The 27695-nt window shown below is 49.6% G+C and overlaps 2 protein-coding genes and 2 pseudogenes across 2 annotated transcripts; all 4 read left to right on the forward strand.

The window, feature by feature from the left end:
- The first annotated feature begins 4879 nt into the window (after window positions 1-4879).
- Window positions 4880-6023, forward strand: LOC112582312 (GATA-type zinc finger protein 1-like). Its single transcript, XM_044937246.2, has 2 exons — window positions 4880-5697; window positions 5834-6023. The coding sequence occupies exons 1-2, from the start codon at window positions 4880-4882 to the stop codon at window positions 5892-5894; spliced, it is 879 nt and encodes a 292-aa protein (XP_044793181.1). The 3' UTR covers window positions 5895-6023.
- A 1452-nt stretch (window positions 6024-7475) lies between these two features.
- Window positions 7476-8643, forward strand: LOC112582311 (regulation of nuclear pre-mRNA domain-containing protein 1B-like). The gene has a single exon (XM_044937393.2). It carries the CDS (start codon window positions 7476-7478, stop codon window positions 8028-8030), a length of 555 nt encoding a protein of 184 aa, XP_044793328.2. The 3' UTR covers window positions 8031-8643.
- A 2681-nt stretch (window positions 8644-11324) lies between these two features.
- On the forward strand, window positions 11325-16982 carry LOC112582292 (annotated as a pseudogene).
- A 57-nt stretch (window positions 16983-17039) lies between these two features.
- Window positions 17040-20948, forward strand: LOC112582293 (annotated as a pseudogene).
- Window positions 20949-27695: the final 6747 nt, after the last annotated feature.

Below are 27695 nucleotides of genomic sequence, written 5' to 3' on the forward strand. Positions count from 1 at the left end.
TGTGACACATCAGGGTGGTGTTAGAGAGATGAGGATGGCAGGTGAGTTTTGAGTGCTTATAAGGGGCATGTAAAATGCCTCTTTTATCCCCCCCAAACCATCTGACTTTCTCTGCATTGCCCCCGCATTGAGGTGTCGGGATGGGGCTGTGTGATGACAAGGCTCAGCCAGGGCCACAATGAACTGGGGAAGTGACTTGCTGACTTCATAAAGCATAAGGGTGTGGCCGCCTGCGGAGGGGGTCTATATAGGTATGCTCAGGGGATATGGAGCAGACCACTACAGGTCTTCAAAATGGCAAAAGACAACTGCAAGTGGAGCAAGGGCAAGGGTATTCCGAGCATTCTCACAGCCTGAAGATGGGGGTTTCAGACTGGAAATTAGAAAACTGAGGCATGCTACCTGAACACTGAGAAAAGGAGGTGGGATGGAAGTTTTCTGGTCGGTGACCCAGCATTAAATGGTTTTTCAGGTGCTCTAAGACCACCTTGTGGGATTACCTTGTGGCTCAGACGGTAAAGCATCTCCCTGCAATGCAGGAGACCCGGGCTAGATCCCTGGGTCAGGAAAATCCTCTGGAGTAGGAAACGGCAATCCATTACACTACTCTTGCCTGGAAAATTCCATGGACGAAGGAGCCTGGTGGCTACAGTCCATGGGGTCGCAAAGAGTCTGACATGACTGAGTGACTTGACTTTCTTTCTTTCATGTTGTAGGAGGAAAGTGGAATGATCCTCATTTCCACAGACATTTAAATACAGACTAATTATCAAGGAGGGATTTTAGGCAAGATATTCAAAACTAGATAATGGTGAAAGGTGAGAGATAACAGAACGAAAGCCTGAATACGGTGGCTGTGAAGCCAGGTTTGGAGGAGACACACTACCCCTGCCATGTGACACATCAGTGGGGAGTTAGAGATGAAGATGGCAGATGAGTTTCGAGGTCTCCTCAGGGGCATTTAAAATGCCTCTTTTATCCCACCAAACCCTCTGAATTTCTCCCTGTCCTCCCCTAGAATTGTCAGGATCGGGCTTTGTGATGCCAAGGCTCACCCAGGGCCACCATTGGCTGGGGAAGTTATTTGCTGAGCTCATAAATCATAAGGGTGTGGCCCCCTCAAGAGGAATATATATAGGAGTGCTCAGGGGCCCTGGAGCATACCACTGCGAGTCTCCAAAATGACAAAAGACAACCCCAAGTGGAGCAAGGGCAAACGTATTCAGTGCATTCTCACAGCCTGAAGACAGGGGTTTCAGACTGGAAACTAGAAAACTGAGGCGAGCTAAGTGAACACTGAGAAAATGAGGTGGGATGGAAGTTTTCTGGTACGTGCCCCAGGATTAAATGGTCTTCAAGGAGCTTTAAGTCCACCTTGTGGAGTTCCCTGGTGGCTCAGAAGGTAAACCGTCTCCCTGCAATGCAGGAGACCTGGGTTCAATCCCTGGTTCAGGAAGATTCCCTGAAGAAGGAAATGGCAATCCACTCCAGTACTCTTGCCTGGAAAATTCCGTGTATAGAGGAGCCTGGTGGGCTACATTCCATGTGTTCGCAAAGAGTCAAACATGACTTAGTGACTTCTCTTTCTTTCTTTCACTTTGTAGGAGGAAAGTGGATGAGATAGTTGGGGGACATCACCGACTCAATAGACATTAGTTTAGGTGGACTCTGGGATTTGGTGGTGGACAGGGAGGCCTGTGTGCTCCCTCCATGGGGTCACAAAGCGTCAGACTCGACTGAGTGACTAAAGTGAACTGGATTGCAAGAAGATCAAACCAGTCAATCCTAAAGGAGGTCAGCCCTGAATATTCATTGGATGGACTGAAGCTGAAGCTCCAAATTTTAGCCACCTGATGCAAAGATCAGATTCATTGGAAAAGACCCTGATGCCTGGTATAGATTCAAGGCAGGAGGAGAAGGGGATGGCAGAGAATGAGTTGGTTAGATGGCAGTACTGGCTCAATAGACATGAGTCTGAACAACTCCAGGGGTTGGTGATGAATAGGGAAGCCTGGTATGTTGCAGGCCACGGGGTCACAAAGATTTGACATGACTGACCGACTGAAGAGAACTGAATTGAAATATTTCTAGGAGAATGGGATATATATGTGAATTCTGGCTCCAGCTTGATTAAGTATGCTATTAAGTAAGATTTGTTGGAACAAATCAGATAGAGAAGTCTCCCACAAGACCCCCCCTCCCCCAAATAATATCTCCTGAATTTCTAAGTGGTGGCACTGCACTTGGTCTAGTATAGTATTCCCAGGGTTAAGATTGCAAAAGCTCATTGAGGCGAGATCACATTAGCTTATTAAATATTGAAGTGTGTCCCTGTGGTCTGCAGGAAGGTCTGGAGCTGCTCCCACCAGCTCAGAAAGCCAGGTCCTAGCCCTGAAATCTCTTGTTTGATTCTCCTCTCCATCTTCCTCCATCTAATCACCAACCTGTAGCACTCTCTGTCACTTGCCCTGGAAAGGTTCTTTGTTCTTGCAGTCTTCGTCATCTTCCAAGAGTGCATGTACATTGTCCATATTTTGAACTGTCTGCTGATTGAATGAAAACATTTGAGGAATGGAAATGTGAGCCTGCAGAGTGGCCTGAACGAAAACTTCTTGATTAAGTTCCATAGAGGGAACTTGCACTACCTTCTGGCTAAGTTGAATGTTATTAGTGATTTGAATCATATCGACTGTGTCAGCCGGGAGATGAACATTTTCTCTCTGAAACTGGCACTAAAGGCTTTTATATTACTTCACTTTGGTTGTACCTCTTCTCCAAGGTGTCCTGTACCTGGTACTGTTGCCTCCAAATATTCTCAGTTATGCATGTCTTGGGTATGATGTGATGGAGAACAGACTCTGTCTTTTATTCTTGGCTAAGACAGAAGGTCAAGAGGTTTTGTTTCTCTAGTTGGTAGAGGACTTAACACCTACCCTCTCTATCAATCCTGGGGATATGTGTCTGGCATGGCTGCAGGTGTTAACGGTGAGCTTGCCTGGAGTTGTGGTTTTGCTGCTCACAACAGCCCTTGGTGTGGTTGAGGACCACGTGCATCTCCATGGGTTGGAGACCTTCAGTTTGGATTGGATTGTATCCCTATATTTTTAGGATATGTAGATTACAAGCTAGAATGGTGGTCTCCTGGGGTTCTCAGGAATCGAGACGGCTGGTGATAAGAGTGGCAGCCATAGACTACAAATTCCGCCATGGAAATGGTGACACAAACACGCCTGGTCAACTGTCTTGTGGAGAGGCCCAGGTGGCTGCAACGGTTTTGGAGGGTTTGTTATTCTCTAGGCTGCCCCATGGCTACTGCACCTTAGTGTCTGGGTTAGGGAAGGTGTAGGTTGGCATGGTTACCACAACTTCACACTTTTGTGACTTCCCCAAAGCAGTAGGCAGCAATGCCTTGGTCACTACCCTTTTTCTCCCCAGGATTTAAAAAAGATGTATGGGAAGGATAAACGGAGAGGCCTGTATCTTTTCCACAAGGTCAGGCTGCTTTCCTTTGTGCTTATTTTCTTCTACCATTTCCTGTAAATTATGCTCATCTTAATATTTACTATGTCATCTTTACCCATGAAGTAGGAATAAGTTCTAACCCAGCTGAATCTCTAAACAAAGAATGAAAACTCTTAGGGAGCACTAGGACTTTGTGAGGATTATCAGTTGATGGGTAGGAGAATTCTTTTCCAGTTCCCATTCCCTGAAAATCTATGTAAGAAAAGGTGGATTCTTTTGGAATTGACAGATTCTTTTCAAGAGAAATGCATAAATTGTTGTGCTAAAGCTGCCATAACAAAGTGTCCCATACCAGGGAGCTTCAATAAATGTTTTCCAAACTTCTGAGGATCAAGCCAGTAACTAAAGGGTCAGCTGATTTGTTTTCATCTGAGACCTCTTTTGGATTTTTAGTGGCCATTTTCTGGCTTCGTCTTCACGTAGTCATGTTTCTGTGTTGTCTCTGACCGATCTCCTTTTCTTACAAAGTGCCAATCGTATTAACCCAACTACCTATCTAAAGGTCCTATTTCCAAATAGGGTCAGAAAGAAATTATAATTTACTCACAGTTTGACTAAAGTACAGAGAGGTAGAGCTTCAACACACAAATTTGGAGAGAACACAATTTATTGCATTATATTGATTTTCTTCTTTCCGCTTGGTACTGCTATATATGCATCTGTTTCCCAGGTTCACCCCAGTAACCAGGTATTCCCAACCCAGAAAGCAGCTGGTTAAGAAAAATGGGTTGTCCAGGGGTAATACAGGTGAAACAAAAATTCAAAATTTCTTAACAATCAGAAATCCTCACCACAAAGACATAAGGGAAGGAAAACATTTTTGTTTTTGAATGAATATTAAACCATAATGTGATGCTCATGATATGGAAACTACTAAAAATCGTAAAGACAAAAGATATACTGTATATGTGTATCCTAGCAACTCAGTTCATTACAGAATTTTCAAAATAATAAGTAGTCTTTAAATAAGAGCTGATGACAACATTTTTCAGTTTGTCCTAAAGTCACTCGGTAATTGAGGTAACCATCAGCCTTTCCTAGTTTGCTTTATACAGAAGAAGGATAAAATACATTCTCATACTTTCATGAGAGAATCTGGTTTTGGAGTGAGGCATTCTCTCAGATAGTCTGCTACCCTCCAAAGACTTGAGATAAGGTGCTACTGTTACCAAATACCCATAGTTAAGCTAAGCAATATCAGAACATTGGTGTTTAAAACAGAGGAATTTTTTTATTGCAGGGCATGAAAGGAATTGGGTGGCTTACACCTTTAAAAAAGGCTAACTTCCCAAAAGCTTTCAGCAAAGCACACTTATAGGAAAGGTGAGGGAAGGGTGTGACTGGAGAGAGGGTGAGAATGGAGGCCAAGCCAGCCCCGGACTTCGCCATGCTGCGAGAGCTGCTAGCGCCGCCCTGCCTGAACCCCGAGCCGCCCCCGGAACCCCCGATCCAGCAGGCACCAAGGACCCCAGCATGCCTCAGACCCAGTGGCAGGTCCTTCTGGCCTGCACACCAAGACTCGGTCACCGCCCTGCGCTTCCTCCAAGAGACAGCAGAGGAGCTGGCCCAGACCCCCTGGGACACCCAGGCCCTGGGGCCCTACTGGGAGCCGAAGGCCCTGGAGACCCTGGGACCCCTACCTCAGGCCAAGGATGACAAGAACATGCTGACCCCAGTCAGCCAGCAGAGCCCCAACCTGGGGCCCCCACGGGCTCCCCTGACTTCTCCAGCCCAGCCACAGAGGAGGCCCCGGAAGCAGTCAAACCCCCAGCGGGGTGCCGAAAAAGTGGACCCTCTCTTTGAGGGGGTGACCCTGAAGTTTCAGATAAAGCCGGATTCCAGCCTACAGATTATACCCAGTTACAGCCTGGCCTGCAGCAGCCGTTCTCCAGGGCCTCCCACTCCAGGCCCTGCCAGAGGCCCAGAGGCCAACCCGGGAGGCAGCAAGGCCCTGGCACCCCGCCACTGTGCTTCCTGTAGGACCGAGAGGACCCCTTTATGGAGATATGCTGAGGATGGTACCCCTCTCTGCAACGCTTGTGGCATCAGGTACAAGAAATATGGCACCCGGTGCTCTAGCTGCTGGCTGGTGCCCAGGAAAAATGTGCAGCCCAAGAAGCTATGTGGCAGATGTGGGGTGTCCCTGGGCCCCCACCCAGCCTCAGCTCAGGAAGGGTAAGCCCTTCCTCACCCAGCCAAGCCTGTCCTGCATCAGTTTCTCCAGGAGGAAAATGGGCTGAATTCCTCCTGGGGGAAGAGCCTGAGTCTTGAGGGGTCCAGCCTACCTCCTCTCCAGCCCCTCCCCATCCAGAGACCTCAGATGGAAGACCCAGGCCTCAAGGCCCCAGAGCTCCTGGTTGGGGGGTCACTAGCCCCCTCTTTGGCTCCTGCTTCAATCAGGCTTGGCTGAGCACCCCGCTCAGGAAGCGCTGTCAGCAATGACACTCATATTGTTAATAGAAGTGACAATAAAGAATAGATCTGTTAAAAAAAAAAAAACAGCTAACTGTTTCAAACTTCTTCCTGTAGATCCTCTGTTCTTGAGGTAAGGTCAGGTTCAGGTAACGGTACTCCTGTAAATCTCCATGGAAACAAATATTATTCCCTATCCTGAAAGGAAAGGACCCAAGTTTGACTTTCACCTTGCAAGGTCCTGCTTAGGAGGATGGTATCCCTGTGCAGGCTGGCTACCCTGTCTGGGTGCATTCATCTAGCACCCATTCTTGGTCTTCCCACCAGCGCCCAGTCCCAGCTGAGGAGGCAACTCTCAGTTCTGTGCCCTCCACTTACCAAGATCCCCATACTAAACCCCGCCATCTTCAATGAGGGTACAGGTGCCTGGTATGCAGCTGGCATTCAGTCTCCTCAGTTTAGCCAAATAGGGCACTGGGTCCCACAGACAGTGACCCATGCAAATTGCCACAACCATTAGGTCATGAATGTGGGGATGGGATACATTGGCTAGTGCTTTGAAACATGTCATGTCAGTGAGTGGCTCACGCAAGGACTCTAAGCCTCTGCAAGACCCCGCCGGTTCAGAAACTCTGCTGCTCGCTACCCAGCCCAAGGCCAGAGACTTTCACTACACTCTGCTGAAAGGCTGACTGTTGATGGAGATGGACTTCAAACTTCAGTTGTGTTCTTGTCCTAAGGTCTGCCATTCCATGTCCATCCTGCTTCTATTCCAGTCTTCCTTGAAGAGATTATTTAACCTATGACTAAAAGTTGGTAACCTGGATCATCATGGTCCATTTCCACTAGCTCAGAAACCACGTTCCACTCTGTTTCTATAACTCAGGTATTTTAACAATGTCATGTGATTATAAAATTTTTGTCTTCTGCTAACCTAGTATTTTACCTAGCATAATGTCCTCAAGGACATATATATTGCCAACAGGGGAACCATTTATTTATTCACTGTTGGAAGTATAGTTGATTTGTCATATTTTTAAACATTTCTGAAGTGACACATAATTCACGCACCGCCCAGCGCCAGAAAGGTTCTGCGGGAGCAGGAGAAAGGGTTCTGATGAGACTCACTGCGTCGGCGTGCGGGCGCGAGCGGTCAAAGCGCCTTCCGGAGGCCGTCGAATTGCGCTTTTTTCCCGGTCTGCCGCTCTTGGAGTACTCAAGAGCGAGATTCAAAGAGGCCTTCAACACTAGGGTGTTTTCTACACTCTGACTCCCGCCCCCCGGTGTCCCACCACTTCTGCGCTTGCCCTTTGACCCTGCGCTCGCGGCGGGGTGAGAGGTCGGTGGCCATCTTGTGGTGGTGGTGCGGGTGGCTGTTACTGCAGAGACCCATCCCCTCCCCCGCCGGGCACCCCCGGCCGTCTGTCAGTCCATAAAGAGTCCCGCAGGTGGGTGGAGTGAGGCCCCGGCCTCATGCTGTCACTCTTCCCTCTGCACTGGGCGGCCTAGGCCACTCCCTGCCGGGCCTCACCGCCGCCACCATGTCCTCCTTCTCCGAGTTGGCGCTGGAGAAGAAGCTCTCGGAGCTGAGCAACTCTCAGCACAGCGTGCAGACCCTCTCCCTGTGGCTCATCCACCACCGCAAGCACGCGGGCCCCATCGTCTCGGTGTGGCATCGCGAGCTCCGCAAAGCCAAATCAAATAGAAAGCTTACTTTTCTATACTTAGCCAACGATGTCATTCAAAACAGTAAAAGGAAAGGACCCGAATTCACGAGGGAATTTGAATCTGTCCTTGTGGATGCTTTTTCTCACGTTGCCAGAGAGGCAGATGAAGGCTGTAAAAAACCTTTAGAAAGATTGCTGAACATCTGGCAAGAAAGAAGTGTGTATGGCGGCGAGTTCATCCAGCAGCTGAAGCTGTCTATGGAGGACTCCAAGAGCCCTCCCCCCAAAGCAACAGAGGAGAAGAAATCTCTGAAGCGGACTTTTCAGCAAATACAAGAGGAGGAGGATGACGACTATCCTGGCAGCTACTCTCCCCAGGATCCTTCTGCAGGGCCCCTCCTGACTGAGGAGCTGATCAAAGCTTTGTAGGACCTAGAAAATGCTGCATCAGGGGATGCTACTGTCCGACAGAAAATTGCTTCTTTACCCCAGGAAGTGCAAGATGTTTCTCTTTTGGAAAAAATAACAGACAAAGAGGCAGCTGAACGTCTTTCAAAAACAGTAGATGAAGCATGTCTGTTACTAGCCGAATATAACGGGCGCCTGGCGGTGGAGCTGGAAGACCGACGCCAGCTGGCTCGGATGTTGGTGGAGTACACCCAGAACCAGAAAGACGTTTTGTCAGAAAAGGAGAAAAAACTGGAAGAATATAAACAGAAGCTTGCTTGGGTAACCCAGGTCCGCAACGAACTCAAGTCCCACATTCAGAGCTTGCCAGACCTCTTGTTGCTGCCCAACGTCACAGGGGGCTTGGCCCCCCTGCCCTCTGCTGGTGACCTGTTTTCCACTGACTAGGGCAGGTGTCATGCCCCAGATTCCCATCTGTACCAGCAGAAAGAAGAGGGCATGTCATGGTTGGAAATAACCTGGAAGCCCCTGGTTCTGTCCCTCGTTCAGTCGGCCCCCATCCTCAAGAAAGAACCACAGGCTCTGATTCTCCTCCCTCTCCGGCCTCTCCTCTGTCGAGCACAATTGAGAACAGTGGCAGTGGCAAATGGAATCCAGTTTCAGTGTATACCTGGAAAGAATACAAAGTCACATCATGTTTCCATGCCCCTGTTGGTTTTCCCTTTTTAGCCCTCTGTACACCTAAGAAGTTATGAAAATCATGTGTAGAGGAATCTTGTCCCTCATGACGACGTTGTGTCATGAAAGCAGTTGCTCCTTTTCGAGCTGGGCTTGTTCAAGTTCAGGGCAGGCTTCTGCCAAGGGACTCAGGTCTGGAATCGTTGGCTTTCCTGGCTGCCATCCACCCCAGAGGTTGGAGGCACAACTGTTTTGAGTGTCTTTGCCATAAAGAGTTTGCCAAATCTCAGAATCTCCCTTGTGGCTTCTGGCAATGTGTTGCCAGAGGTTAGGAGCATGTGTTCTGTGAGCATACTAGAAAATCTAGCAGTAAAGATTCAAAGCTGATCTGGGACATCAAGCCACAGTTCTGAGACAGACTCACAGGGATCACAAGCATGAATCAAAACTAAAGTATTTCCTCAAGGTTCCTATCAACCTTCCCAGGCTGCTCTGATCAAGGGTCCCAACCTCTGGTCAGGAGCACGTTTCTAGAAACATCCTTGCCCCACATTGTGAAAGCTTGAAGGCAGTTATTAGAAATGGCACAGTGGGCCCCTGAAACTGAAGGCTTTCTGGGAGTCCAGGTTCTGCTGTTGCTTTGACCCCTTCTTTGGGGGAATAGGGCACACACTACCAATTAATTCATTGCGTGGGTGCTTGTCCACAGCATGGTGACTAAACCTGAAACTCTCCCCTGCAGACCTGACACGCTGCATGCTTGCCTGTCCTTCAGTTCACGCCACTATGCGTGTCCTTGTGCCCCGGGGAGGAGGAGTGCTTTGTGTCAGGTGCCGCTGACTAACCCATCTCTGGAAGGGGGAGAGTGAGGGATATTAACTGGGGGGGTCTTAATTCCATTATCATGCCAGCTGACGTTATGACTGTATGATGTAGTTAGGATTTTTATCTTACTTTTAGTAAAGGCTAGGCCTGCTGTCTGTAAATCATTCGCATTTGGCGGGCTGATTTTTGACATTGGAAAGGGCAGAAAACAATTCGCCCTAATAGTGTAATAGGAATTAGAGCCCGGAGGCTGAAATCCAAAAGCTATAAAAGGAATTCCTTGGAGGGGGCTTCAGAATTTCCATCATTTTGAGTTGCTCTTTTCAGGATTACCAAAAAAGCCAATTACGTGTGATTCTACATGTTCAACGTGTTAGAGCATGATGATGTCTGTTTTTAGAAGTGTAACAGGCTTCCCTTCAGGAAGCTCTCCTGCCTGCCATGAAGAGAAAACAAGGAAAAGTCACAGCAGGTATGCAGTTTAACTCTGTAGAACCTCGTAGCATTTAAGCTATTTTTCAGATTGAATACAGATTGTGTGTTGGTTACATATCGACACTGCCTGTCGTCCTGTCATTATTAAATTAATGGGTCTGTCTGTAAAGTGTTTCTCCCAGAGGCCATAGGGCAGTAAATGACTTTACCACAATTGCAAAATGAATTCCAGCCTTTGCTGTATCTGCATATAAGCCCCTCCCCGTGTGGTGTGCTGCTGTGGTCTTGCAGGCGAGCTGCTTCTAAACAGATCGCCGTGGACGCACTCTGTGCTTTCAAAGGAAGCAGAATCTCAGCAGCCACAAACCAACCAGAAAGGTGGAGAAGGCATTTGGTCTCATCAGCTAGATGAAAATGTTATATAACATAATGGATTTTGCCCACTGCTGTGTTTTATCTGATTGAGTCTTTGACTAGAGATTGGTGCATAATTATTACAGCAAGAGCAAGAAATGAAACTGTAGCAATTAGGTAAATGAATGTGTTGGCCTCTTAACACCTGTTACTAGTAGACTTCCTATAAGGAGGTTAGTCCTGTTTGTTTTTTTTTCCCCAATGAAATGCTTTTGTTTTTTAACTCTCAATTCTCCCACATCCTCCCCAAGTGTACTTTTTACTTCATTTATTTAATTTAAATGACCCTTTCTCCTTGTATGTATGAGGTGACCAGGTGGGGTGGGGGTGGGGGGTTTGTTTTGTGTTTTCCTACACTTAGGACATCCATCGGCCTCCAAGACCTTTCCTTTAGGTCATGTTCCTCAGAAAGTCTCCATGAAATATGGAATTCTTTGTATTTCTCATATATATCTAGACAACAATTTTCCCCTATGAAATTCTCTGTATGTTCTGTATCAAAATCTAGGCACTAATCCTCCTTCATGGAAGTTGGAATTCTCTATATTTCACATCTGAAGATCAGAATGGAGATTTTCCTATTTTCCTAAGAAATAAGGAAATATCTGTATTTATGTGAGCCACTGGTACTTCATCTATTGAAACACCTGTGTTTCCTGTTTCCATTTGTGTCCCTATGCCTGGAGCTGACAGATGTTGGGCCAGGTGTTCCAGGAAGGTTTGGTTAGGGGGTGCCATGTGGGGGCCAGGCAGGGAACCAAGGCAAATGGTGTACTCCTTCCTCAGAGATTGGCTGCATTCCCGACACTGCTCTAGCCTAATGCACAAGTTTTGGGATGGACTCTGCAGCACCTGACCTCCCCACCCCCACGTCCTGCCCAGGGCTTGCAGTTTGGATCCAAGGTGAGCACCTCTGTCCCTGAGGTACCCAGGAATGCTGTCAGGGGCTCTGGACCCGCTGGCATGATGCAGCCATCTGGGAATGTTCACGGACCAGGTGGCACACCAGGCGAGGAGGCTGCCCTTATCAGGAGGCAGGGAGGTGGTGGAGGAAGGTGAGGCCCTGGAGGAGGGAGAGGTGTCAGGAACTGGACAAGAGTTCCAGTTGCTGGTGGAAGACATCATTGAGAAGGTTGAAGTGGTGGTGGAGGAGGAGCAGGAGAAGGTGTTCTCGCAGGAGTGGGAGGAAAAGCCAGAGGAGCAGGGTCAGGAACATCCAAGGACAGGAGCCTCAAGTGGCCAGGCCCCACTGGAGGCAATGGAGGCGTTGGCAGCCCTGCAGGAGGAGCTGAGCTCCGTGAATGAGAAAGACCCCAAAGCCTATCTTTGGCTCCAGAGGAAGGACCATCAGAGGAGAAAGTGTCCCTTGATTAGAGAAGTGCCATCATCCAGGGCATCCCTGGCTTTGGGGCCAAAGCCATATCCTTACTGCCATTTCTTAGGGGTCAGCTGCTTAGGAGGAGGAGAAGGAACAGGAACAGGAGGAGGGGTCAGGGTGGGGGCACTGGCCAGGCAAGGGGGGCCAGGAAGTTGGGGGCTGTGGGTGTTGCAATCTCCAAAGACACAGTGCCAGCAGACCCTGGGAATCTCTATACCTGTGTCTGAGCAATTGACTATGGGAGGCTCTTTATGGCTCGCATCTGAATAGAAGCCATACACTTTAGCGGGGAATGTATGTCATCAGTGACCAGAGACAGTGTGCCAGAGGAGCATTTCCAGACTTATTCTTGAAATTGTGGGTTATCTGATAAAGTAGCAGAAACACTGGCAGTTCCACAACCCATCCCGGTCAGTCTGAGCCCTTGTGGTTGTGCCAACTCAGCCTAAAGGGTAGTCCGGCATTGTCTGACTTCAATTTTCTACTAGCACTAGTCAGTTCCGCCAGCCCAGACTGTATGAAGGCCCAACAAGCCCCAAGGTTGTGCCTATCAAGGCACTATCACAAGGAGGTGCTGTTTCTAACAGGAAGGCTCTAAACACCATCTCGACCTTCTAAAAATTAGCTTATTTCTGGAAACAAACACTCCTAGCTACAAGTAGCATGAGCACTTAGGTATCCCAACCTCACACCCAAATTCATTCAGCTTTTTGGAGAAGATCTGTGTAGTAGACAACCCTTTTCTCTGAAGAGTCCATCTCTGGTGCTAATGACAATTCTGATTAGGGACTGCTGCAAGGAACGACCAAATATCAATTTGTGCTAATCAGAACAGCAAGGGCATCACCCATAAGATCAGGAACTGCATGACAGTAGTCAGTTCCCATAATCAATCAGACATGCTAAAAGTTCTAGGTCCCCTGTGGCACTCTGGGTCCCCTCTCTGCATCCACCAAGGGAGGGTTTGTTTCTGACCACTCGAGCTTTTGTCATGTAGGCCTGCCAGGAGCTGGCATGAGGCACTCCGCCCATGGCAAAGGTCATGAGGAAGGAGGCTCGACATACGCAAAGGCGGGATCGAGCCTCAGGAGTCCCCCTGGAAATTCTCAAGCATCTACCCCAAAAACCAGAGTCTGCCTACTCTACTACTTTGTGCTCTCACCTACACCTCTGACTTTACAGGGGGCTGTCCCCCACCACCTCTTTTGGAGAAGGAGTTAACTTAGAGCTCCAGTTAATAAAAACTCCTGGGTGTGACAAGAGTGTTTTAACCTACAAACTCCTCTGAAGGTTCTCTAGCCTGCCTGACAGGCTTGTCTGGCCACATGTGACTGCTCACAGCCTACCAACCGTGAGAGGCACGAGATGCTTTAAACCTCCTAAAAACAGGTTCTTTAGAAAAGTTAGAAAACCATTAGTGTAAGTATAGTGGGCTGATTAGAAATTGTACTGGTGAAGGGTTTTTCATTTGTTGAGCCAATGTTTGTTGCTAAGTCTTCACATCCCCTGCCCTTACACACATTAATGGATATATAGAAGAAATAAGTATGAACCTTTGATATTAATCATGTTAGACCTTAGGCTAAGTAAATTCTTTCCTTAATTAAAACCCAGTACACCCTCACCCTATAGGAATGTAACTTTATCTGGTACCTTCGGAAGGTGGAGTCTTTTTAAAGAATAATCACCCCTGGAGAAATAAGTGTCCTGCTTGACTGACCACTGTCACAAGGAGAGGGTCATAAATTATCAGCAGGCCCCCTCGCCAGAAGATGATGTAACACCCCTAAGACCTCTGTATACATTTGTATGAAGCACCTGACTCTGATACAAGTCAGGACTGCTGACCCCTCATGACTTTTGAATAACATCCCAGTGTATAAAAGTAGACCATGGAAAATAAAGAATGGGGATCAGTTCCTTGAAATACTGGTCTCCCCATGTCTCTCTCTCTCTCAAACTCTGGCTGAGTCTCCATCTGGAGCGCGGAGCCCGCCATGCTTACTAACTTTGCCTGGGCTTCTAAGATCCGCCCAGGGAGGCCTCAGTGTCTCCTCTCCTTTGGGAGAGCGGAAGGACGCCTGAGGCCTACGTAAGTGGTGCAAGCTTCTTGTCTTGAAGTTTTATTGGTTTCCCGCGTAAACCAAGCTACTCAGCCTCTTTTCTCTACTGAATTTTCCTGCTGAGCTATCCTCATTCTGTTACTCTTTATATCTCTAATTAATATCTAATTGAAGCTATTGTATCCTGATCCTCGCCGACGCCGTACCCACTTCGAACTCCCTGGATCAGCCGGGGCTGGACCTCGGCATAGGCCTGTCACCTCTGGCATCTAGAGGCTCCTTGACTTAAAGCAGTTTGTGAACCACCCCCAGGTGATGGTCAGGATGAGTGACCAAGAAGACATGCTTAGCTACAGGAAACACTTGAAGGTCAGGCTGTGGACACCACAATGTGAAAGAGAGGTCACTGTGAAGGGGAGAGAACATGATTTATCCCTGCAAAGAGGAAAGGACAGCTCTCCTGTAAAGCGATTTCACACCTTACCACCCCTCCACTTTGTCCTGGCAAGTGGAGGAACTCAGGTATCCACTGAGTGCTACAAGATCATATTGTTATTTTGGAACAACCAGCAATTCCAGAATGAAGTGACTGTCAAGGAGTAAATCATTAGCATCACTGGTAAGAGGAAGCTCCCTGGATTTCAGGGGTGTTTCCGGGAAACCCCAGCATGGGAGTTTCCACCCATGACAAAGGTCATGCGGAGAGGCCTGATATGCAAAGGCAAGTCAGGACTCGAGGGGCCCCCTGGAGCTGCCTGAACGTCTACCCCAAAACCAGAATCTGTCTGTTTTACTACTCTATGACTTTCACCAACTCCTCTGACATTAACGGGGGGCTATCCCCGACCACCTTTCTTTGAAGAAAATCAACTTAGAGCTCTAGTTAATTAGCCTCCTGGGCATTATAGGAGTGTTTCAAGCCAAACCCCTCAGATGGCTCTCTAACTTGCCTGACAGGTTTATCCAGACTCCTACAGCTATGCATACGGTTGTTTACAGCCTCCCAACTGTGAGAGGCACGGGAAGCTTAAGATATTCAAATAGTATAGAGCCTCTCGGGGAGTTAGAAATTATTAGAATAGAACTAGTAGAAGATTTCATTATTGAGCTAATGCTTGCTGCCAAGTTTCCACATCCCCTGTATTGTGTTCTTGGGAGTATATTAATTAATATAGTTGGTATATAGAAAAAATAAGCGGCGGCCTTGGTGTTAACAACTTTAGACCCTTAAGGTAATAAATTCTTTCCTTACTACAGCCCACTGCACCTTTGCCCTATAAGAATGGAACTTTAGTGCTTTCGGACAGTGGTGCCAAACTTTAGAAAAATTACTCTTAGAAAAAAACAAGTTTCCTGGTTAACTAACCTTTATAGGAACTAAGAGTCATAAAATGTTAATAGGCCTTCTGGCCAGAAGATGATGTAAATCACCTAAAGCATTTGTATACAATAAGTTTGCAGAAAAGCAAGCCTGGTCTCGAAAAGGATCAAAGACTGTTGACTTTGCATGACTTTACGCCCCCTATTATCCTCTATGCACAACTTAAGGTATATAAGCTACCTTTGAAAATAAAGCTACGGGCCCTGCTCATCAGGCTTGGTCTCCCTGTGTTGTTCTTACTTCCTTTTCTCTCCTTTTCTTCTCTGTTCTTCCTTCAGTATGACTGAAGGGAGCATGGGGGCCCTCTGAGGCCACTTACCTGCCTGGGCTTCTAAGACCCACTCGAGAAGGTGCCTAAGGTGGGGCACCTTCAGCTATTCGAGAGGGCGCCTGCGGCCTCCGTGGTCAGAGCAAGTTCAGTGTCACGAACTTTATTAGTTTCCCACGTAGATCAGTCAGATCAAGCCTCTGTCTCTTTCTCCTTTTATGTATCCTTTCAATCACCAATGCCGTCCCCCTGAGGATATCCCTGGATTCAACCGGGGCTGGACCCCGGTAGGTAGGCGCAGAAAGGCGTGAGTTGAACATGGCAGGTGATTTAGGTCCATCTCTGATACTCCTTTTCCTGCAGGATACCGAGCAACTCATTCCACTCCAATTCAGTGGTACCCGTGATTTGAAAAGTTGCTTATGAGCTGTGAAAGGCTCTGGGATTCCTGGCTTAAAAAAGACAGGAATTCAATCAGTGGCCAGGGAGGATGCTTCATCAACATACACATCAGAAGGGGCCAGAAAGAGTGACCCTTTGCTAGGCTTTAGCCGGAGTTTATATAGCTACTGCTGCTGCTAAGTCACTTCAGTCGTGTCCAACTCTGTGCGACCCCACAGACCGCAGCCCACCAGGATCCCCTGTCCCTGGGTTTCTCCAGGCAAGAACACTGGAGTGGGATGCCATTTCCTTCTCACACATAGTCACCCGCTGACTCAGAGGCAGTTTCAAGCTTGAGGAGGATTGCAGCATCAGGGTCAGGTTCCTTGCCTTTACCTCCCAACTGGCCGGAGTGTTCCACTTGCTTGTCTGGCACATTCGCCCTGTGGCTCAAGCAAACAGATTTGGTGGAACCGCCCACCACTTAGTCTTGAGCTAAGACTGGCAACTGGATCACGGTTGCCAGAGTGCCCAGAATTCCAAGTGGTGTGTCCCTGTAAGGAAAGGTCTTTAGCTTCCATTTGATTGGTTCCTGCTGGGGATTGGAGGTCAGGCTGTGGAAGTCGGCCCCCACCTGCCAGCATACTACACTGGTGTGACATCACAAGGCTCCCAGTGCACGTGTGTCTCAGCTTCCCTGTTAATAGGCTTTGGGCCAGCAACCAATGTGGGGGGACTGCTTATGCCTTTGCAACGATTTTGCCGGTTAACTAATGTGCTCAGGTGTTCAGGTCCTTCACAGGTGTGGGCCATGGCAAGGGCCACATGGAGAGTGAGACGAGAGGAAGGCAGGAGTGCCCCAGGACCACCCTGGATCTTCTTCGGTGTGAGCCCGAGTATTCAGGGTGCAGGGGCCCTGAGACCTGCCAGCACTGTGGGATCTGCAGTCCCTGTAGCATGCGTTCTCCATGGGCAAGTGCATGTGTCTGTGCATTTCGCAAGAGAGCCCTGAGTCTCTGAACTGCTCCCTGTCTTCACAAGGGGTGGCATGGATGTACTGGAATCATCCAGCACTGACTTTGTTGGAGGACGTCGCCCCTTCCACCTCCAACTGGCGTGTCGACAACTTCCTGCTTTTGCACTTCACTAGAGCAAACAACTGGAGGCGCTCAAACTCACTGGGATGGGTTGTAGGACTCCCGATGTCATGACAGAAGGTGGCGCACCAGGCGAGGAGGCTGCCTTCTTCAGGAGGCAGGCAGTGGAGGATGGAGCGGCCCAGCAGGACGGAGAGGTGGTGCCGTCCGGCAAGTGTTCCTGTTGCTGGTGGAAGACATCATTGAGGAGGTTGAAGTGGTGGCAGAAGAGGAGCAGGGGAAGCTGTCCTCGCAGGAACGGGAGGAGAAGCCGGAGGAGCAGGGCCAGGAACATCCAAGCACAGGAGCCTCGAGTGACCAGCCCCCACTGGAGGCGCTGGAGGCATTGGCGGTCCTGCAGGTGGAGTTGAGCTCCACACAAGAGACAGACCCCAAAGCCTATCTTCGGCTCCAGAGGAAGGACCATCAGAGGAGAAAGCGCCCCTTGAGTCAGAGAAGTGCCATCATCCAGGGCAACCCTGGCTTGTGGGCCAATGCCAAATCCTTAGTGCCACTTCTCAGAGGTCAGATGCTCAGGAGGACGAGAAGGAACAGGAGCAGGAGGAGGGGTGGGGGTGAGGGAACCCACCAGCTGAGGGGAGGCCAAGGGAACTGGGGGGCATGGGAATTGTGGTTCGGGGGTGCTGTGATCACCACAGGCACAGTGCCAGCAGAGCCTTGGAACCTCTCTACCTGTATGTGTCTGAGCAAATGACTATGGGAGGCTGAGTTTGGCTCGCATATCAGTAGGAGCCGCACACTTTAGCAGGGAATGGATGTCATCAGTGACTGGAGACAGTCTGGCAAATGACTGCAGTACATCTCTGCCACTTCTTGTCAAGACAGGGAGCAGGGAAGAGACCCAGGCCTCTCTTGCTAAACGCACAGACACACGCACTTGCGCATGGAGAATACATGCTGCAGAGACTGCAGATCCTGAAGTTTCAGCCAACTGACATGCCACTTGCCAGGACACACATGCCAGGCATACATCAAGAGTGGTCAGAAACAGATCCTCCCTTGGGGAATGCGGACAAGGGTCCCAGAAGACCACAGGGGACCCAGAGAGATGAGCGAGTTGCATGGTTTCGCAGGGGCCAGGGATGTCAGTGTGGCGGCTGGGCAAGCGGGAGTACCCAGATGCAGAGCACCAGTGATGCCAAAGTGGCACTCCCATCCGACCTCTCTGTGCCTGAAGTATGGGGGTCCAGAAAGGAAACAAGTACTCCTGAAAGGGAGTACATACAGATGCCTGTTCCGGTGCCCTTGCTCTGCCCGAGACTGACCCTGTTCCTCGAGACTCTTCCTTCCCCAGCATGTGGCATGACTGGCTCCTTGACTTCGAGCAGATTATGAACCACCGCCAGATGCCCGTCATCATCAGCGACCGAGATGAAGACTTGCTTAGCTCAACGATGGCTCTGAAGGGCAGGGAGGGAGCCTGAGGACAGGTGGGGGGCAGAGCTGGGCAGGCACGTGGGGTCAGGGGATCCCATGACCCAGGTGCATGTGTTCACCATGAGGCTTTGGAAAGGAAAAACGAAAGATGCGGATGCCTGCCTGGCAGGCAAGCTGCGGACCCTAGAAGCTTGTGCACCTTCACCTTTTCCATCCTCCCAGTCCCGACGGGTGCCGGAATGAGTCCATCCCCAGTCCCGCTGCAAGCTGGTATTTTCCTCTCGGGACAACCCGTCCTTCAGGAACAGAGAGATCGTTAAGGAGTACCCCTTTGGCATCACTGGTCCGACCTGGCTCCCAGGGTGGTGTGGGTGGGTGGGAGAGGGAGTCAGACGCGCCGCCTACCTGAATCTTTCCTGTCTCCCTGGTCATCCATCAGGATATAGGGCATAGATGTCCTCCCTGGTCCACTGCTTCTGTGAAGATGGATGGGGGCTCCCAGCCTCAGGCCGGACACCCGCAGCGTGAACTTCCTCAACTGGTTGTTGGACCACAACTCTCCAGGATGTAGCAGGATTGCTGAGGTGGGGTCCATCTGGGCCTCCCCAGAATGGACGATTGGTGTTGGGGTTCTTGGCTGCCCATGGGAGGGCTCGGGGCTGCTCATCCGTATGACGACCTCCCCCGTGTGGCCAGCAGGTCATTGGCGAGGGCCTGTGAGTCAACTCCCTGCAGTATTAGCCCCAGGAGGAAGGTCCTGCCATGAGAGGTAAGTGACAAGACACAGAGGTTGTGAGGGGGGTCAGGAGGTGAGGCCTGAAAGCAGATCTGTGTAGAGGCCAGAACCCTCTCCTCTCCCCAGTGGGGAAGCTCAGGCTCATGCAGCCTGCATGCACAGCCTGGATTCAGGTCATGCGAGTAGCAGGGGACAGGCTGAGACTGGAGGCTTGGGGGCTTCAGGTGTCCTAGTCTCATTCAGAGCAGCTCTACTTACAGCACGCGAGACCCGGGTGATTCTCATGGAGGCAGGCTGAATTAAGCACCTTTGTCGGCATCATCCTTGCCTGGGTCCTCTGCTCACGGAGACCCCAGGGCTTCTTCGGTGTGAGCCCGACGATTCAGGGTGCTGGGACCCTGAGACCTGCCTGCGTTCCAGGGACATCAGGGATGTCACTGGCAGCAGGCGGCCCACCAGGCGAGGAGGATGCCTTCTTCAGTGGGGAGGCAGTGGAGGAAGCAGCGTCCCTGGAGGACGGAGAGGTGTTGCGGTCTGGAAAGTGTTCCAGCTGCTAGAGGAAGACATCTTTCAGGAGGTTGAAGTGGTGGTGGAGGAGAAGTAGGGGAAGCTGTCCTTACAGGAGCGGGAGGGGAAGCCGGAGAAGCAGGGCCAGGAACATCCAAGGACAGGAGTCCCCAGTGACCGGCCCCCACTGGAGGCGCTGGAGTTGTTGGCGGCCCTTCAGGTGGAGATGAGCTCTGCAAACAGAAAACCACAAAGCTACATCCAAAACTTGGCCACTCGTCACCACTGCACAAGTAGATGTGGAAAAGGCTTCAGAGTCTTCAGGCTCAGGTGCTGGGAACAGCCTCGGAGCTTCTTTTTAAGTCATGCAGGGCAGGACAGGCAAGTGAGTGAAGGCCAGAGGGAGTTTTCTGTTAAAAACAGATTATCTGGGGAACAGACAGGCTGGGTGGAGCTGAGCCCCATGGGGCTCGGAGTCCATAGTCAGAAACCCTGTATGCCTCTCTCGTCTCTGCCTCCTCATCTGCTTAACCCCAGTCTGTCGCCTGACGCCACCTTTCCTGTGCACCTTCACACTCAGACTGTCCATTCAGTGACAGATATTTGTTTAGCACCTGCCTCTGGCCAGGTTGTGTTCCAGGCACGGGATAGACGTGAGGAGAAAGACAATAACCCCAGTCCTTCTGGAGCAGAAATTCTACCAGAGGCCAAACCCTCCTACCTCACCCCAATTCTCAGCACTAGGCTGCTGGGCCACTCCTCTTTCACCCGTCCCAGTCCTGATGCTCTCTACTGTCCTGAGGAGCCTCCATGGACCTACAGGTCTGCACACTGCAATCCCTCTGCTGACCCCCTAACCACCACCCAGAACCCCACTGGGACCCCCTGGGTGGGCACCTTCCGTTCTTCCCGGGGATTGGCAGGACACATGGCTCCTGGCCCTTTCCAGGGCAGGGTAGTATGGTCAGAACAACCCAGTTTATTTAAGTTTGTAAATAAGTACACTTACTCATAGAGAAAATCTGTTCATGTCAGACATGAAGTGATAACTGCCTGTGGGTGGACGGGGAGCTTCTCTGCCTTCTCTGGGATTCCCTAGGGACAGTGAGGCAGTGTAGCCTCGGTTCCTGGGTGCTGCCCTGCTCCACAGCCATCCAGGCCCTGCTCACGCTGGTCCAAGTCAGGCCACTGAGCACACAGACCCCGGAGACCAGGCAGGGGCCCCTCTGCACCGCCCCCTCCCCTCCCCAGTTGCACAGACCTGGACGACCGCTGTCCTGGGCTCCTGCCACCAGGCCAGATAAAGGTGCTCATTGGCAAGCTGTCCTTTGACACCTAGGGCTACTGGAAGAAGAGGGGCCAGGAGAGCTTCTACCATACATGGGCATGAGGGCCAGACGGGTGGAGCCCTGAGATGCACTTTGACCCACAGGCCAGTCCTACCCCCACAATCCGAATGGGCACCAGCTCTGAGCCCCCAGCTTTGACCACTCCATGCCCATGCCACCCAACCTCAAGGTCAGGCTGACTCACCCCCTGTGGACAGAGGCTCACCCAAACCCCTGCAGCTCCCTGTCCCCTTCGCATAACCTGTTCAGTGTGTCTTAACCCTTAGGAACCTCCAGGCCCAGGGGCCCCTCAAACCGAGTGCTTCCTCTGGGGAGGCACCAGACCCACCCAAAGTGCCCCAGCTGGCCTTGGGGCTCCTGTCCCCTGACTCCAGGCCTGGGATGCTGGGCCCCGGGCAGCACTGGGCCAGGCTGTGAGCACTCCCAGTGCCCCGTCTGCCTGCAGGTCATTTTCACCATCACAGACAAGACCCAAAAGTTCCATGGGCTACCGCTGCTGAGCCCTTGGTCTTACACCACATACAGAGGGAGCTAGTGGCTGACTGGCAGCCAGCCTGTGACCCTGGACATGGTGCTATGGCAGACCGAGCCAAACCCAAGCATCAGGGCGGGTGTGTTCCTCATGGGCACCAGGGTCACACTTTCCCTGGGACATTGTGGCCACATGTCACAGGGGCAGGTGTCACTCAGGCTTCAATAAAGTTGCTGCTGGCGCCTGCAAGGTGGCTACGGTCACAAGGCAAGGTCGACAGGAGCTGCCCTAGGGGATGGGGTGGGCTACGGGAACCACTGGGGGTACCAGGGGCACTTCTCCACACAGTCACACAAGGACACACAGCTCACGTGAAAAAAAATAATAAAGTCTTCTACTGTTTCCCCATGAATTTGCCATGAAGTGATGGGACTAGATGCCATGATCCTAGTTTTCTGAACATTGAGCTTTCAGCCAACTTTTTTACTCTCTTCTTTCACTTTCATCAAGAGGCTCTTTAGTTCTGTTTCACTTTCTGCCATAAGGGTGGTGTCATATGTATATCTGAGGTTATTGATATTTCTCCCCACAAACTTGATTCCAGCTTGTGCTTCATCCAATCCAGTGTTTCTCACAGTGTACTCTGCATAAAAGTTAAATAAGCTGGGTGACGATATACAGCCTTGATGTACTCCTTTTCCTATTTGGAACCAGTCTATTGTTTCATGACGAGTTCTATCTGTTGCTTCTTGATCTGCATATAGATATCTCAAGAGGCAGGTCAGGTGGTCTGGTATTCCCATCTCTTTCAGAATTTTCCAGTGTATTGTGATCCACACAGTCTAAGCCTTTGCCCTAGTCAATAAAGCAGAGATAGAAGTTTTTGTGAAATTCTTGCTTTTTTGATGATCCAGTGGATGATGGCAATTTGATCGCTGGTTCCTCTCTTTTGTAAAATCAGCTTGAACATCTTGAAGTTCACGGTTCAAGTATTGTTGAAGTTTGACCCGGATAATTTTGAGTATTACTTTGCTACCGTGTGCAATGAGTGTAATTGTGTAATAGTTTGAGCATTCTTTGACGGTGCTTTTCTTTGAGATTGGAATGAAAACTGACCTTTTCCCGTCCTGTGGCCACTGCTGAGTTTTCCAAATTTGCTCGCATATTGAGTGCAGTACTTTCACAGCATCATTGTTTAGGATTTGAAATAACTCAGCTGGAATTCCATCACCCCCACTAGCTTTGTTCATAGTGATGCTTCCTAAGACCCACTTGGCTTCACATTCCAGGATATCTGGCTCTAGGTGAGTGATCACACCATCATGACTATCTGGGTTGTAAAGATCTTTTTTGTACAGTTTTTCTGTGTATCCTTGCCACCTATTCTTAATATCTTCTGCTTCTGTTAGGTCCATACCATTTCTGTCCTTTATTGAGCCCTTCGTTGCATGAAACGTTCCCTTCATATCTCTGGTTTTCTTGAAGAGATCTCTACACTTTCTCATTCTATTGTTTTCCTCTTTCTTTGCACTGATCACTGAGGAAGGCTTTCTTATCTCTTCTTGCTATTCTTTGGAACTCTGCATTCAAATGGGTATATCTTTCCTTTTGCCCTTTACTTTTCACTTCTCTTCTTTTCACAGCTATCTGTAAGGCCTCCTCAGACAACCATTTTGTCTTTCTGCATTTCTTCTTCCTGGGGATGGTCTGGGTCATTGCCTCCTGTACAGTGTCACAAACCTCCATCCAAAGTTCATCAGGCACTCTGTCAGATCTAGTCCCTTAAATCTATTTCTCACTTCCACTGTATAATCATAAGGGATTTGATTTAGGTCATACCTGAATGATCTAGTGGTTTTCCCAACTTTCTTCAATTTACGTCTGAATTTGGCAATAATGAGGTCATGATCTGAGCCACAGTCAGCTCCTGGTCTTGTTTTGCTGACTGTGTAGACCTTCTCCATCTTTGGTTACAAGAATATAATCGATTTGATTTTGGTGTTGATCATCTGGTGATGTCCATGTGTAGAGTCTTCTCTTGGGTTGTTGGAAGAGGGTGTTTGCTATGACCAGTGTGTTCTCTTGGCAAAACTCTATTTGCCTATGCCCTGCTTCATTCTGTACTCTGAGGCCAAAGTTGCCTGTTATTCCAGATGTTTCTTGACTTCCTACTTTTGCATTTCAGTCCCCTATAATGAAAAGGACATCTTTTTTGTGTGTCAGCTCTAAAAGGTCTTGTAGGTCTTCACAGAACAATTCAACATCAGCTCCTTCAGTATTTATTTCTGGTCGGGGCACAGACTTTCAGTACCATGATACTGAATGGTTTGCCTTGGAAACGAACAGAAATCATTCCGTTTTGAGATTGCATCCAAGCACTGCATTTTGGACTTCTTTTTTGACTATGATGGCTATTCCATTTCTTCCAAGGGAATCTTGCCCACAGTAGTAGATATAATGGTCATCTGAGTTAAATCCACCCATTCCAGTCCATTTTAGTTGCTGATTGCTAAAATGTCATCGTTCACTCTTGCTATCTCCTGTTTCACCACTTCCAATATGCCTTGATTCATGCACCTAACGTTCCAGGTTCCTATGCAGTATTGCTCTTTACAGTATTCGACCATGCTTTCATCACCAGTCACATCCACAACTGGGTGTTGTTTTTGCTTTGGCTCTGTCTCTTCATTCTTTCTGGAGTTATTTCTCCACTGATCTCCAGTAGCATATTGGGCACCTACTGACCTGAGGAGCTCATCTTTCAGTGTCCTATCTTTTTGCCTTTCATACTGTTCATGGGGTTCTCAAGACAAGAATACTGAAGTGGCTTGCCATTCCCTTCTCCTGTGGCCCACGTTTTGTCAGAACTCTCCACCATGACCCATCCCTCTTGGGCAGCCCTACACGGCACGGCTGATAGTTTCATTGAGTTAAGCAAGCTGTGGCCCATGTGATTAGACCACTCCTTACCTTGAACATGGGGTATCTATCTCCTCACAAGCGCCACTCCTGATCTTTGGCGTGGGGTATCTCCTCTCAGCTGCTCGCTGCTCCAGCACTGCACAGCCACCGCCCACTGCTGATGCTGTGTGGTGGAAATAAAACTGAAAGTTCTGGGATAAACGTGCTGATTATAGAACACACTTAATCCAGCTTTCTTCAAAACACCAGTGACAACACTTCACATTTGTTTCACACTTTAGTTCATATCAGGTTTTTGTTTGTAATCTTTTCAGTGCTGCTTTCTAACAACCAATTTCACTGGTTTTTCAATAAATCCTCTGGGCTCCTTCTTCAGCAGCTCTGGTCTGACCTCTGGCTCTGGGACTGACATAGGGCCCTCAGCTCCTTGGAGCCAGATTAACCCCAGCCTCTTGGTCCCACTTTCCAGAGTCGTAACAAGTCGTTAAGAGCACTCCATCCCTCCCACACACGTGCAAGCAGACAGCTGTGTCTAGAGCTCAGCAAGTATGACAGTCTAGACCGCAGGGCTCCTGGCAAATGTGGGGCAGGACAGACAGAGGGCAGGCATACGGGTGTTGGGCAGTGTCCACGGCCAGGCCTGGGAGCCATGGTTCCTGCCCAGACCTTGCGTAAACCCAAAGTTTTCTGACCCTCATCCCCTCCTGGCAGGCCTTTCCATCCCTGTGTCCTCAGAGGTCTCTGCCCATGTACTCTTTCCCAAAACCTGGCTTTTCTTTTTTTTGGCCTGGGAAATCCCATGGACAGAGGAGCCTGGTGGACCACGGTCCACAGGTTCACAAAGAGTCTAACATGACTTAGCCAGTACAACAACAACAAACAGATGAAAAAGCTAAGGAAGGTTAAAAAAAAAGAACACAAAGCAATGAAATCCTGTCACTGTCTTTAGAAGGTAATTGAGGACCTGCCGTCACCCTAAGAAACTTTCAGATGAACACACAGTTGGAAACTGTACTGTGTTCCTATATGCTACCATACACATCCCTGCTATAATCTGGCAGCAAAGACTTGTCAAATAACAATAATTATCATGATAATCAGTCTCTGCTAATCATCACTATACTCTGCATTTTCAACACATATTTGTTTAATATTTAATAAGTGCCAGCAGGCATTTTCTAAGGGCTTCCCTGGGGGCTCAGACAGCAAGGAATCTGCCTACAATGCAAAGGACCTAGCTTTGATCCTTTGGTGGGGAAAATCCCCTGGGGAAGGAAGTGGCTGATGGCTAATGACATTAGGACTTTTGATCACTAGAGAACTCCTGGCCCCACAGAACATTAATAGGTGAGTGCCCACCCAAAAGCCTCCATCTCAACGCTAAGCCTAAGCCACACCCCAAAGCCAGCAAGATGTAGTGCCAAACACCCCTCACCTATCCTTCAGCCAGATAGGAGCTCAGCCTTGCACATCGGCAGACAAGCTGCTCAAAGCCATACTGAACCCCTACATTCCAAACCACACTAGTGGACACAGCCACTGCCTTTCAGAAAGACACGATCTAGCTCCACCTACCAGAACACACACACAAATCCCCCCAACCAGGAAACCATCACAAGGCATTGGTTCAATCCCACCCAGGAGAGGTAGACTCCATAGTTAAGAGGAACTACAGCTTTTCAACCAAGAAAGGTATTACAAACACAGTAAATTAAACAAAACGAAATGACAGAGAAACATCCAGCAGATGAAGGAACATGGCGAAAACCCAAAGGACTGAACAACAAAAATAAACAAAGCAGACCTAGGTAACTTAAAAGCTCCAGGTATATGCCTCCTCCCTGCCTGATCATAAACAAGCTCTCCCACCCATCAGTCAACCACAGCTTAACTCTTGTCACTTAGGAACACATAGATTGGCCCCACCCCAAATCCATCCTTGCCAGGTCAGTGCAGAGACCACCCCAGATCCATCAATGCCAGGTCAGCACACAGACCAACCCACCTCCATCCATGCCAGTCAGTCCACAGACCACAGCAGCTCCATCCATGCCAGGTCAGCACACAGACCACCCCACCTCCATCCATGCCAGGTCTGCACACAGACCACCCCACCTCCATCCACGTCAGGTCACCACTCAGACCACCCCAGATCCATCCATGCAAGGTCAGTGCAGAGACACCCCAGCTCCATCCATGCCAGGTCAGCACACAGACCACCCCACCTCCATCCATGGTAGGTCACCTCACAGACCACCGCACCTCCATCCATGCCAGGTCAGCACACAGACCACCCCATATTCATCAATGCCAGGTCAGTGCAGAGACACCCCACCTCCATCCACACCAGGTCACCACTCAGACCATCCCAGCTCCATCCATGCCAGGTCAGTGCAGAGACACCCCAGATCCATCCATGCCAGGTCAGTGCAGAGACCACCCCAGATCCATCCACGCCAGGTCAGCACACAGACCACCCCAGATCCATCCATGCCAGGTCAGCACACAGACCACCCCAGCTCCATCCACTCCAGGTCAGCACTCAGACCACCCCAGATCCATCCATGCCAGGTCAGCACACAGACCACCCCAGCTCCATCCACTCCAGGTCGGTACACAGACCACCCCAGATCCATCAATGCCAGGTCAGTGCAGAGACACCCCAGATCCATCCCTGCCAGGTCAGCACTCAGACCACCCCAGCTCCATCCAGGCCAGGTCAGTGCAGAGACCACCCCAGGTCCATCCATTCCAGGTCGGTACACAGACCACCCCACCTCCAGATTTCGTAACCTGGGGACTTGGCAAAGGGACTGAGAATTCTGAGGAGTTAGACTTTGGAGGACATTGGGATTCGATTATAGAACTTCCACAGGACTAGGGAAACAGACTCATGGAGGGCACAAACAAAAGCCTGTGCACACCAGGACCCAGGAGAAAGTGGCAGTGACCACACAAGAGACTGACCCAGACTCACCCGTGAGTGCCCAGGGGCTTCCGGACATGGCGCGGGTCAGTTGTAGCCTCCTGCAGTGTTGGGGGCACTGGGACCTTTTGAAGGAAGTCGCCATTGTCTTCATTACCTCCACCATAGTTTGGTCTCAGGTAAAACAACAGGGAGGGCCACAGTCCCATCCATCAACAGAAAGCCCTGTTGAATGGGCATTTAATATTCATAAGGTCCAAGCGTTTCTAAGTAAACAACAACTGATCTCCTGGAGTCTCCTAGGGGTGGTCATCAAAAAAGAATTCATAACTGGGTAGACCATCACAAAGCCAATTTTAACAGGTACCTTTAACTCACACTTTAAAAATATCTCATGAAAAGGTGTCAAAATTGCTA

Source organism: Bubalus bubalis, chromosome X (assembly GCF_019923935.1).
Source record: "Bubalus bubalis isolate 160015118507 breed Murrah chromosome X, NDDB_SH_1, whole genome shotgun sequence".
In the NCBI taxonomy this organism is placed as follows: Eukaryota; Metazoa; Chordata; class Mammalia; order Artiodactyla; family Bovidae; genus Bubalus; species Bubalus bubalis.